Source organism: Cebus imitator, unplaced genomic scaffold (assembly GCF_001604975.1).
Source record: "Cebus imitator isolate Cc_AM_T3 unplaced genomic scaffold, Cebus_imitator-1.0 Scaffold741, whole genome shotgun sequence".
NCBI classification, from domain to species: Eukaryota; Metazoa; Chordata; class Mammalia; order Primates; family Cebidae; genus Cebus; species Cebus imitator.
In genome coordinates this window covers 336,152-348,551 of record NW_016108056.1, presented here as the reverse complement: position 1 = coordinate 348,551, position 12,400 = coordinate 336,152, and the positions used below count along the sequence as shown (strand labels likewise).

At 54.2% G+C, this 12,400-nt stretch overlaps 2 protein-coding genes and 1 long non-coding RNA gene across 4 annotated transcripts in view; 2 read left to right on the top strand and 1 right to left on the bottom strand.

Annotated features, from left to right (window-relative positions):
- RDH5 (retinol dehydrogenase 5) overlaps positions 1 to 2,245 on the top strand; it is a 6,973-nt gene extending 4,728 nt beyond the window's left edge. For both annotated transcript variants that reach the window (XM_017519423.2, XM_017519422.2), the window contains exons 4-5: positions 1,404 to 1,567; positions 1,842 to 2,245. In XM_017519423.2, the coding sequence (XP_017374912.1) occupies positions 1,404 to 1,567; positions 1,842 to 2,065 (388 nt within the window). In that variant the 3' untranslated portion in view covers positions 2,066 to 2,245. The remainder of the gene's footprint in view (positions 1 to 1,403; positions 1,568 to 1,841) is intronic.
- A 727-nt stretch (positions 2,246 to 2,972) lies between these two features.
- On the bottom strand, positions 2,973 to 6,589 carry CD63 (CD63 molecule). Its single transcript, XM_017519425.2, has 8 exons — positions 6,381 to 6,589; positions 5,714 to 5,790; positions 4,633 to 4,821; positions 4,361 to 4,435; positions 4,171 to 4,266; positions 3,614 to 3,754; positions 3,304 to 3,387; positions 2,973 to 3,124 (listed from the first exon to the last, which is right to left on the bottom strand). The coding sequence occupies exons 2-8, from the start codon at positions 5,777 to 5,779 to the stop codon at positions 3,059 to 3,061; spliced, it is 717 nt and encodes a 238-aa protein (XP_017374914.1). The 5' UTR covers positions 5,780 to 5,790; positions 6,381 to 6,589; the 3' UTR covers positions 2,973 to 3,058.
- Positions 6,590 to 6,692: 103 nt separating this feature from the next.
- LOC108296823 lies at positions 6,693 to 8,174 on the top strand. Its single transcript, XR_001821988.2, has 2 exons — positions 6,693 to 6,785; positions 7,024 to 8,174. It is a non-coding gene; the product is annotated as an uncharacterized LOC108296823 (long non-coding RNA).
- The last annotated feature ends 4,226 nt before the right edge of the window (positions 8,175 to 12,400 follow it).

Here is a 12,400-nt window from a genome sequence, read left to right as displayed (position 1 = left end):
CTCCACCTTCCATGTTCAAGCGATTCTCCTGCCTCGGCCTCCCCAGCAGCTGGGATTACAGGCACGCACCACCATGCCTGGCTAATTTTTGTATTTTTAATAGAGATGGAGCTTCACTATGTTGGCCAGGCTGGTCTCGAACTCCTGACCTCATGATCCGCCCACCTCAGTCTCCCAAAGTCCTGGGATTACAAGTGTGAGCCACCGCGCCCAGGCTTGCCTCTCATCTTCAAACAATAAGGTTCAAAGTTCCATGGGAGCACAAAGACATGATAAGGACCACAGGGGAGCAGGGCCTGAGTTCTTAGCAGAAGTACAAGGCACCTAAGCTTAGTCTACCTTCTAAGGAAGCCTGCCTTTGTCAAGATTCAGATTTTAACAAAGGCAGGCTTCCTTAGAAGGTAGAAAATAATCTGAATGTCTCCTTTGTCCCTATCTCTGAGCCTTAATTTTCCAGGCAGCATCATGGAACACATATTTTGCGTGTGTGTGTCTTGAGACAGGTCTTGCTCCCACCCAGGATGGAGTACAGTGGCAGTCATGGCTCACTGCAGCTTCAAACTCCTAGGCTCAAGCGACTCAAGCGATACTCCCGCCTCAGCCTCCTGGGTAGCTGAGACCACAAGCGCACGCCAGCGTGCCTGGCTAGTAGTTTTTTACAGATGGGGTCTTGTGGTGGTGACCAGACTTGCCTCAAACTCCTGACCTCAAGCAATGCTTCTGCTTGGGCCTCCCAAAGGGAGGGAAGATTACAGGCGTGAGCCACTGCATACTGGAACACAAACTTTATACTTGGATTTTTTTTTCTCCCCTCCCCTCCTGCTCCTTACCTATACTTAGATTTCTACATCTGGAGGGTAGATGTAGAAAATTAAGACCAGGGCCATGGGACGTAGCCCCACTTTCCCCATCAGCTTACCCTCCAGCAAATACCAGACTATGCCTCCAATATCCAGCACTCAGGACTTAACCCTGTTTTTTGGGAGCAAGGGAATGGGGTTCCTCTAGGTCAGAAATTGGCAAACTCAGTTGTCAAGCCAGATCCGGCCGGCTGCCTACAAGCTGATAACGGATTTTAGATTTTGAAATGGTTATACTGTAAACTGTTATATAAGAACCTGATAATACCATTAATTTTGTTTCTTGGCCTGCCATGCTTAAAATATTACCTCTCTGGCCCTTAAAGAAAAAATGTGCTGAACCCCGCTCTAGATCAAAGAAAACAAACTTCGAAAATACTTTCCTCCCTCTACCCCACTTAGCCCTTGTCCCAGGGCAGTAGGCATCTCCGTCAAAACTCTTGTCCCTGTTCTGTGGTAACGTTCTCCTCCCCAACCCACGTCCCTCAAAGTCTCCTCCCTATAGGGCAAGAACCCAGCAGCTTCCCTCTGCCCCCACTCTAGACGGGATGTGGCTCATTTTGGGATACGCGTCTCCATCGTGGAGCCTGGCTTCTTCCGAACCCCTGTGACCAACCTGGAGAGTCTGGAGAAAACCCTGCAGGCCTGCTGGGCTCGGTTACCTCCTGCCACACAGGCTCACTATGGGGGGACCTTCCTCGCCAAGTGTGAGTAGCCAAGCCCACACAGGGGCACATTAAGGGAAGTGAGAGCACCAGAAAGGCCAGTCCCACATAAACCTGCTGGGAGGTGGGTGGAGCACCCAGGGCAGGGTTGAGGGTGAACAGGATGCCACAAGAGTGCCCAGGCCGTGTGGAACCTGCCCATTCTCCACCCTGAGGAAGGGACTGAGGGCAACAAGCCCTGGGCCCCAAAAGACAGTACCTAAGATGGGCTGGAGTTGGGGAGGGAAACCGACTGCAACCACCTATGGGGCTGCAGACCTCAAAGTGCAAGAGCGCATCATGAACCTGATCTGCGACCCGGACCTCACCAAGGTGAGCAGATGCCTGGAGCATGCCCTGACTGCTCGACACCCCCGAACCCGCTACAGCCCAGGCTGGGATGCCAAGCTGCTCTGGCTGCCTGCCTCCTACCTGCCAGCCAGCCTGGTGGATGCTGTGCTCACCTGGGTCCTTCCCAAGCCTGCCCAAGCAGTCCACTGAATCCAGCCTTCCAGCAAGATTGTTTTTCAAGGGCAAGGACTTTATTTCTGCTCTCACCCTGGTACTGCCTGGTGCCTGTCACAAAATAACCACTAACAAGTGTGTTGTTTGAAAAATAAAAAGGTGGGCAGAAACGAAGGTGCCCAGTGGAAGGCTGATCCCATTTAAGTGCTAACTACTCCAACACGCTCGCCGTCTCTGGTCAGTTCAGTGCCTGCAAAATAGCTAACACCCACAGGGGGGCGCCAGGGAACTGCCTCACATCTACAACTGCACCTCGAGGAGGGGCCATCAGAGGGCACTTTGATACGTTTTCCTTATTTTCTAAAGGGGAGTAAGGTTGCAGTTCAGGGTCTGTACTGGGAATGGCCTTTATATTTCTTGGGGGAGAAGAGCAAGTGATGAAGAGGGATGGGGGTCAGGCTGGGTGGCTTCCATGGGAAAAAAGGCAATATTCACATAAATTCTCTTGCTAAGGAAGAGACTGACCATACAGGTGTCAAGGCAACTTATCACCACTTTGAAAGGAGCTGGATCCCTGGAGGACTGGCCAGGGCAGGAGGCGCTAGGCCCTTAGCGGTGCACAAAAGGCCAGGAAGATGTCCAAGGTAGCTGTGGGCTGGGCTCTCCCAGGTAGGACCTTTCTGGGGAGCTGCTTTGACTTATGCAGCAGATGGCTTCGTGAATGTTCGGAATGAGCCCGGCGGCACAAGACTAGGGGGCAGGAAGCACCACAGTCTCTGGATCGCCACCTCTCCCACTGCCTGCCCAACCAGCACCTTCAGCAAAGTCCTTTCCCAAAAGCCCACACAATACACCTTCCCGAAGTACACAGAGGACAGGGGACGCGGGTAAGGAAAGGAAGGAGTCAAGCATCTCTCTAAGACAAACTCAGACCATCTCTCTCTTCGGTCTGAAAAAATAATCCGTTTAATTGAAAAACCCGGAGGATACTACACTCCCCAAGACGAAGAGCGTGAAGAGTCCAGACCCCTACATCACCTCGTAGCCACTTCTGATACTCTTCACGAGGCAGCAGGCAAAGACAATTCCCAAGACCTAGAAAGAAAGATGGGGACAGGAGTGGAGAGGAGTCCGAAGGGCAAGCTACCCCACACCCATCCAAGAGACCCCAAACACACGCCCAGGCCAGTACCTCCTGGTCAGCACCCTTCCCGCTGCCCCTACTCCAGGCACCCGGGACGGAGATCCAGCCCCTGCTCAGGGTTCTCTCTCACCTCGACAAAAGCAATTCCGAGGGCTGCTGCAGCCACCACCAGCACGTTTTTCCTCAGCCAGCCCCCAATCTTCTCCACACAGCCCTGAAGGGTGGCAGGCACACAGGGCAAAAGCACGATCAGAAACTTCCCACCACATCCCCCCTCCCCTGGTCCATCAGTCTCTTCCCTGCCCCTGGACCTTTCACCCCACCCTATCATTTCCAGATCCCCTCCCCATCCCTGAGCCTGTCCACCTCCATCCTAGGTCTCTCTTGCCTCCTAAACATTTCCCAGATTTCCCAAGTCCCATGCACAGTCTTTTCCCTACCTCCTTATGGATCTGCTTCTCAGTGAAATTAATCCCACAGCCCACAGTGACATTAACGCAGCAGGAGTCAGGGACTCGGTTCTTCGACATGGAAGGGATTTTCTCCCAATCTGTGTAGTTAGCAGCCCCACAGCACTTAAACTGGGGAAGGGAAGAAATACGGAGAAGGTTAAGTGAACCTCCATCTTCAATATGGAGATGAGAATTCTTTTTTATTTTTTGAGACAGAGACTTGCTCTGTCGCCCAGGCTGGAGTTCAGTGGTGCGATCTCAGCTCACTGCAACCTCTGCCTCCCAGGTTCAAGCGATTCTCCTGCCTCAGCCTCCAGAGTACCTGGGATTACAGGTGCACGCCACCACACCCGGCTGATTTTTGTATTTTTCTTAGAGACATGTTTCACCATGTTGGCCAGGCTGGTCTTGAACTCCTGACCTCAGGTGATCCACCCACCTTGGTCTCCCAAAGTACTGAGATTACAAGCGTGAGCTAACGCGCCCGGCCTTGGAGATGAGAATTCTCTATTCCCACCACCCCTGCTCCCAATAACCCCACTCACATCTTTCTGCATCCTGTCCAGAATCGAAGCAGTGTGGTTGTTTTTTGGGTAATTCTCCATCTGCTGCCGGAAGTTGTTATTAAACTCTGACATTACCTGAGAGTACGTAAGGAGCATTGTTGGAGTCTGAATTCAAGCACCTGGGTCCCTGCCAGGCTGAGGCAGGCCCTTCCCGTTATTTCCTGCTTACCTTATCTCTAAACACATAGCCAGCAATGGCTGCGGCCACCTCCACCAGCATGATAAGAGACAGGAAGATGGCAAACTGCAGGAGTAAAGGACAGGAATCAGGTTTGGAGTCTATGCATTACAGGGCCCCGTTCCGGCCCACCCAGTCCCTGGACACTCACAAACGTCTTCCTCACCCACCTACCCACCTCACTTCACCCACCTTACTGAGCCCCAACCAAGCTGCCTGGCAGTCCCAGACCACCCATGCTGGTCCCACTCCCCGCCACTCACCGTGATCATAAGACAGTAGTTCTCCTTGCAGGCCCCGCAGCAGCCCACAAAGGCCACCAAGAAGAGGAAGACACCCACTGCAATGATGACCACAGGCAACAGGGAGCCAGGGGTAGCCCCCTGGATTATGGTCTGACTCAGGACGAGCTGTGCCCCGACACCCACAGCAATGAGTCCCACTGCACAGGCCTAAGAGAAAGGCAGGCGAGGATCAGGCCTGACCCACAACACAGTGGCCCTCCATGGTGAAGGATGGGGGTACACCCAGGACACAGACTTGACCCTTACCAGAGGAGAGATTCTCACACCTCCAGTGAACTTTTTTGGCTGTGGGGAGGGGGGATGACCCATCCTTGCCTAGCCCCAGCTCCTCTGACCCCCTCCAGGCTCTTTAATCAGGGACTTGACCAAATTCAAAGGCTTCCCAGAAAGCCTTGATCCCCCAAGGCGCATGTTTCTAACCTAGAATAAGGCTTTCTACGGGCCTCAAGGGGTTCCCAGCTCAGTTCTCTCCCAGAACTGTCCCCTGGCTATCCTCCAGTGCACACCCCATGCGCCGTCAGCTGTAACTAAGGTTCCTCTGGCCAGTTAGGCCAAGAGAAGGGAAGAGGAAAAGGGGGAAAGAGGGATGTGCCCCTCCCTAGACAGAGCCCTTCCTCACCCCCAAGCGCTGGGAGGAGGGAAAGGGAGGGAAGGACTGGAGAGGGATGGGGCTGTGGGTGAGGAAGAGAGGGGACAAGGGAGAGAAGGGAGAGAAGAGAAGCCCCGTGGCGATAACATCAGGCGGTTGGCTGGTTGCCCCACTCACTGCCCCATATCACAAGTGGTTGGGTCACCAGACAGGAAGGGCCAGGAGGGGTGGGGGTAGGGGTTGGGGTTGCTGCACCCCAGGAGGGCCATTCTCTGTGGAAACCAGCCTCAGGTGTCCAGGAAAGCTGGAGGAGGGAGTGGCCGCGCTGTCTTCCCCTGGCTTTCCTTCCACTCCAGCTGCCTTCATTCTTACTCTCTCAGCCCTCGCCACTGTGCAGCCAGGTCTCCCCGCACCCTGCCAGAGCGCCCCCCAGGACCCCTCGCCACTCACGCAAAAGGCCAGCAGGAGGACGTAGAGCAAGAACTTCACACATTTCATTCCTCCTTCCACCGCCATGGCTGCCGGGCCTGGGGCAGAGGGGAGGGCGGGGGGATTAACACCGGCCGAGGAGGGACCTCGGCTTCCGCGCTCCCCGCCGGCCCTCGAGGGCTTCCCTGCACGGCCCCGATTCCCGGCCCCTCCCACCCGGAAACCCGCGGTCGGATCCACGTCTCCCAGCCCCCTCTCCACCGCGGGAGAGGCGTGGGGGCGACGGCCGCGAAGCCCGGACCCCGCCCCGCCGCCCGTGGGGCCCAGGACAGATACGAGGACGCCGGCAGGGGCTCGAGTCAGACGCCGACCCTGGGCCCGCCAGCCTCCCGGCGTCAGACACCCCCTCCCCGCCCAACCAGTCCGGACAAACGGTCTTCAGCCCAGTCCCGACCCCCACCCCAGCCCCTTTCCCCTGGGATCCGACCTCTCCGCCCACTAAAATAAAGTGCGGCCGGCACCCCCGCCACACCCTGCCCGGGCCCTGGGAACTTCGAAGCAAAGTTGCTCGAGAGAGGCTGGAGAGCACCGGGCAGGTCTCCTCGGGCCTGGGGCCAGCCCTGGAGGCGGGGAGCGCCGGTGGTCTCCGCCAGCCCGCGCCCAAGTCCGCCGGGGCCCCCGGCCTCACCTGGGATCCCCAAGGCTGCGCGCTCCTCTCCCGCCGCGGCGCCGGGGCTCTCTAGCTGCGCCCCCCGGCTCCGGCCCCGCCTGCCGCGCGGCCCCGCCCCGGGCTCCAGCCACGGTCCCCTCCCCCGCCGGGTGGCCGCCGACCTCCCTCATGTGACGCGGGAACAGCTGAGGTCTGAGTCACTGGGGCCGGCGCGGGGTGGGCCGAGCCCCCCGCCCAGCCAGGGCCACGTGGCCCCTACCCGAAAGACAGCGCCCACCCTCGCAAAGGGAAAGCCGCAAGGGCAAGACCTCGAGGCGCCTGGGGCGCCCCCTCCGGCGCCCCCACCTCCGCGCCGACTCGGAGTAGGAAAGCGGGGCGGAGCGCGGCCTGGGTCACTCTGGTTCAGAGAAGCGGAGGAGGTGGGTGAGAGTCACCATCCTTCTCCCACAGCCCAGCTCTCTCCTCTGGCTCCAACTCAGGGCGAGCCCCTCCCCATCCGACCCTGCAGACCGCTGTGGTCTGCCTGGGGTCGGGTGGGGCCAGAACAAGCACTTCCAGAAAGTCCCTGGCCTCACATCGTGGGTGTCTCCCAACATGCTAGAGCATTCTAGAGTGGGGGTTTCTGGCCACCCTCCATTAGCACAGCTTCTCCATTTTCCAGGGCTCCTGGTCTGAGCAAAGGGGAGGAAACCCTTCCTCGAAGCCACGGTCCCCAGTCAATCAAGACACGTCCGCGTCGGGTCCCGCCCTCTGGGGGAGAATTGACAAGGTCTGCGCTCCCAATCCCCGGGACAGCTCCTGCATCCGCCTGCTATGGCGTGAGCTTGCGGGAAGACACGAAGGCGGGAGAGGCTTATGTCCTCTGGATTTCCCCGTCTTATCCCAGAAGACAAAGCCAGGTGAGAGGGCTGGAAGCGGGCTAGGAGGGCCAAGCAGCCTCCCTCCCTTGTGTGCCAGGGGTTGTCCCCAGAAGGAGCTGATCTGAACAGACCAGAGGGTAGGACCGGCCGTCACACCCCCACACTCCAGCCTCGGCCCCACTCCTTGGGCTCTTAGAGTCCTGCCTCAAGAACCACTTCCTGAGTCCTGTATGTATGTATCCAAAGTCTTGGTTTATGTGTGTACACAAAGAAAGAAAGAAACCACTAGAGCAAAAGGAAGGAGATCTGGGCTGGGCTAAGAAGCAGCTTCCAGGATCACTGCCTTCCCGCGGGACACACCAAGCCCATTCCCGACCTTGCCGTCCCTGGCCATGGCGGGCAGGCTGTGGAGGAGGAGCGAAGAGCTGAAGAAAGGAGTATTCAGGTTCCTCATTGTGCTGCCACTAGATGCCAGGCATGTGCCAGGCACGGGGGCTGCAAGGAGAGGAAGACAGTGGCCCTGCCCTCCGCCAGCAGGCAGAACCAAGTTCTGGCCATACTGAAGAAAGGCAGAAGCCTGCGGCGGCAGCTGGTTAAGCTCAAAGGGAGGGACGATAGGAGAATGGATCTCACAGAGCAGGGGGGTGTGCTCAAGGTGACCTTGGAGAATAAAGGCGAGAGCTCCAGGGACAGGGAAGCAGTTAACTGTGGGGAAAAAAGGAGCATTTTTTAAAGATTATGACAGCTTGGCGTTGGCTGGCTCGAAGTGCTTGGGAAGGATGTGGTGAGATGTGTTGAAGGTGGTCTGAAAATCAAGATTGAGAGACTTTAGATACATAACAGCCAACTGCAATGCTTGGCTCCTTCACTGAATGGTTGTCTGAACAAACCAGCTGTGAAAGACATTTTGGGACATATGAATATAGACTGAGAATTAGACATAAGAAAATTATTTTGTGAACTGTTATCATGGTTAACAAAACGGGCATATCATGATATGATTATGTCTACAAGTTACTCTAGTTTTTCTTTTTTTTCTTTATTTTTTTTTAAATTCTTTATCAGCCAGTGCATTTGTTTACAGGAAAGGGGTCCCGATCCAGACCCCAAGAGAGGGTTCTTGGATCTCATGCAAGAAAGAATTCAAGGCAAGTCACAGTGCAAAGTAAAAGCAAATTTATTAAGAAAGTAGGCCGGGAGGCCGGGCGCGGTGGCTCAAGCCTGTAATCCCAGCACTTTGGGAGGCCGAGGCGGGTGGGTCACGAGGTCAAGAGATCGAGACCATCCTGGTCAACATGGTGAAACCCCGTCTCTACTAAAAATACAAAAAATTAGCTGGGCATGGTGGTGTGTGCCTGTAATCCCAGCTACTCGGGAGGCTGAGGCAGGAGAATTGCCTGAACCCAGGAGGCGGAGGTTGCGGTGAGCCGAGATCACGCCATTGCACTCCAGCCTGGGTAACATGAGTGAAACTCCGCCTCAAAAAAAAAAAAAGAAAGGAGGCCGGGCCTGGTGGCTCACGCCTGTAATCCTAGCACTTTGGGAGGCAGAGGTGGGTGGATCACCTGAGATCAGGAGTTCAAGACCAGCCTGGTCATCATGGTGAAACTCCATCTTAATTAAAAAAAAAAGAGAGAGAGAAAGAAAGAAAATAAAGCGGTGACACAAAATTAGCCGAGTGTGGTGGCAGGCGTCTGTAATCCCAGCTACTGGAGAGGCTGAGGCAGGAGAATCATTTGAACTTGGGAGACAGAGGTTGCAGAGAGCCAAGATCGCACCACTGCACTCCAGCCTGGGAGACAGAGCAAGACTCTGTCTCAAGAGAAAAAGAAAAAAGAAAGTAAAGTGGTGAAGGGCCGGCACAGTGGCTCTTGCCTGTAATCCCAGCACTTTGGGAGGCCAAGGCGGGATTGGCCTCCTGAGGTCAGGAGTTCAAGACCAGCCTGACCAACATGGAGAAACTCCATCGCTACTGAAAATACAAAAATTAGCCAGGCCTGGTGGTGCATGCCTGTAATCCCAGCCACTCAGGAGGCTGAGGCAGGAGAATCTCTTGAACCCAGGAGGCAGAGGTTGCCATGAACTGAGATCATACCATTGCACTCCAGCCTGGGCAACAAGAGCGAAACTCCGTCTCAAAAAAAATAAAAATAAAAATAAATAAGTGAAATGGTGAAAGAACACCTGCTCCATAGACAGAGTAGGATGTTCCTGAAAGTAAGAGGAGGGGCCAGGCATGGTGGCTCACTACGCCAAGGCAGGTGGATCACCTGAGGTCAGGAGTTCAAGACCAGCCTGGTGGTCAACATGGCGAAACCCCGTTTCTATTAAATATACAAAAAGTAGCCAGGTATAGTGGTGCATGCCTGTGGTCCCAGTTACTCAGGAGGCTGGGCAGGAGAATCACTTGCACCCAGGAGACAGAGGTTGCAGTGAGCAGAGATGTGTCGCGGCACTCCAACCTTGGCAATGAGAGTGAAACTCCATCTCAAAAAAAAAGAGGAGGGGGGAACACATCCACCCTAGGTGCAATGCTTGTATATACGGAGAGATATGCTCTGCTACAAGGGTTTGTGATAAAGGATTAATTTTCTTAATTACTATATTTTATAAGAATCGATATTATCTGTTTATTATTATTGTTAATTTGTTCCCTTAACCATAAACGTCTGGAAGCTAAAAATGCCTAACTTTCTGAGAATGCATCCCAGCAAGTCCCAGCCCTCACTCAAAATGGAGTCACTCTGGATCAAACACTTCTGACACATTGATCTAACCCAGTGAAAGGCAGTCTTAGGATTTGAGCCCAGATCTCTGGGGGAGTTCCAAAGCCTGTGCTTTTTTCCCCTCATTCTAGGAGGTCAAGAGAAGAGAGAACTTTTTTTTTTTTTGAGACGGAGTCTCGATCTGTTGCCCAGGCTGGAGTGCAGTGGCACGATCTCAGCTCACTTCAACCTCCTTCTGGGTTCAAGTGATTCTCTTGCCTCAGTCTCCCAAGTAGCTGGGACTACAGGCGTGCACCATGACACTGGCTACTTTTTTTTTTTTTTTTGAGATGGAGTCTTGCTCTGTCATCCAGGCTGGAGTGCAGTGGCATGATCTTGGCTCACTGCAACCTCCACCTCCTAGGTTCAAGCGATTCTCCTGCCTCAGCCTCCTGAGTAGCTGGAACTACAGGCACTTACCACCACGACCGGCTAATTTTTTTGTATTTTTAGTAGAAACGGGGTTTCACCGTATTAGCCAGGATGGTCTCGATCTCTTGACCTTGTGATCTGCCTGCCTTGGCCTCCCAAAGTGCTGGGATTACAGGCGTGAGCCATCACGCCTGGCCTAATTTTTGTATTTTTAGTACAGATGGGGTTTCACAATGTTGGCCGGGCTGGTCTCAAACTCCTGACCTCACGTGATCCACCCGCCTTGGCCTCCCAAAGTGCCGGGATTATAGGCTTGAGCCACCGTGCCCAGCTGAGAAAAGAGACCTTTGACAGGAGTGGCTTACACCTGTAATCCCAGCATTTTGAGAGGCCAAGGCAGGCAGACCACTTGAGCTCAGGAGTTTGAGACCAGCCTGGGCAACATGACAAAACCCCATTTCTACCAAAAAAAAAAAAAAAATTAGCTGGGCTTGGTGGTGAGCACCTGTAATCCCAGCTATTGGGAGGACTGAGAATTGCTTGAGCCCAGGAGGTGGAAGTTGCAGTGAGCTGTGATCACACCACTGCACTCCAACCTGGGCAACAAAGCAAGACTCTTTCTTAATAAATAAATAATACAGGAAGAGGGAACTCTGCCAAACAGTGTAGAGAGGGCAATTTGGGTGAAAAGCAAGAGGCCATTGGATGGGGTGCTTTCTCTGGAGCAGTGTCAGGAGCACCTGCTGGGGCCCCAGAGTAAGGGGAGGAAGTAGAGACATCCAGGTGAGCAGAGGGAGAGCTGAGGTGAAGGTCAGGAGAATGGGGCCCTCCTAGAGGAACACCAGGGGAAGGGGCTGAAAGCAAGCTGTAGCAAGTGCAGAGTGGTAACAGCAACTTGGTAAAGCAACAGGGCAAGAAAGGATAGGGCCAGGGAAACCCAGAGAACAAGCCTGTGTGGAGCTTGAAGTGAAAGGGGAAGGAAGGACGGCAAGTAAATAGCCCACTCTGAGTCAAATTCATAGACACAGAGAGTGAAACGGTAATTGCCAGGGATGGGGACAAGCAGCATGGGGAGTTAGTGTTTAATGGTTACAGAGTTTCAGTTTAGAAAGATGAAAATGTGGCCGGGCCCAGTGGCTCACGCCTGTAATCCCAACACTTTGGGAGGCTGAGGCCGGTGGATCACCTGAGGTCGGGAGTTCGAGACCAGCCTGACCAACATGGAGAAACCCGTCTCTACTAAAAATACAAAATTCTAGCCTGGCCAATATGGTGAAACCCTGTCTCTACTAAAAATACAAAAATTATCCAGGCGTGGTGGAGTGCACCTATAGTCCCAGCTACTTGGGAGGCTGAGGCAAGAGAATTGCTTGAACCCAGGAGGCAGAGAGTGCAGTGAGCCAAGATCACGCCACTGCACTCCTGTCTGGGCAACAGAGCAAGACTCTGTCTCGAAATAAATAAATAAATAATATACAATACAATATTAGCCAGGCATGGTGGTGCATGCCTGCAATCCCTGGTACTCAGGAGGCTGAGGCAGGAGAATCTCTTGAACCCAGGAGGCAGAGGTTGTGATGAGCCAAGATCGCACCATTGCACTCCAGCCTGGGTGACAAGAGCAAAAAAAAGATGAAAATGTTGTCCAGGTAAGATGGTTCATGCCTGTAACCCCAGCACTTTGTGAGGCTGAGGCCAGCAGATCACCTGAGGTCAGGAGTTCGAAACCAGCCTGGCTAACATGGTGAAACCCCAACTCTACTAAAAATATAAAAAAGCCAGGTGTGGTGGCACGGGCCTGTAGTCCCAGCTACTGTGGAGGCTGAGCCAGGAGAATTGCTTGAACCCAGGAGGTGGAGGTTGCAGTGAGCCAAGATCATACCGCTGCATTCCAGCCTGGGCAACATAGTGAGACTCTGTCTCAAAAAAAATGAAAGAAAGGCTGGGCGCGGTGGCTCAAGCCTGTAATCCCAGCACTTTGGGAGGCCGAGGCGGGTGGATCACGAGGTCAAGAGATCAAGACCATCCTGGTCAACATGGT

Bases quoted from the DNA above. Each gene is read 5' to 3' on its own strand.
- CD63 (XM_017519425.2), bottom strand. From the start codon at position 5,779: ATGGCGGTGGAAGGAGGAATGAAATGTGTGAAGTTCTTGCTCTACGTC. The intron at 4,436-4,632 runs GTGAGTGGCGGG...TTACTCCTGCAG, and splicing joins ACTACTGTCTTATGATCACG to TTTGCCATCTTCCTGTCTCT. The intron at 3,388-3,613 runs GTAGGGAAAAGA...GCCACCCTTCAG, and splicing joins AGAAGCAGATCCATAAGGAG to GGCTGTGTGGAGAAGATTGG.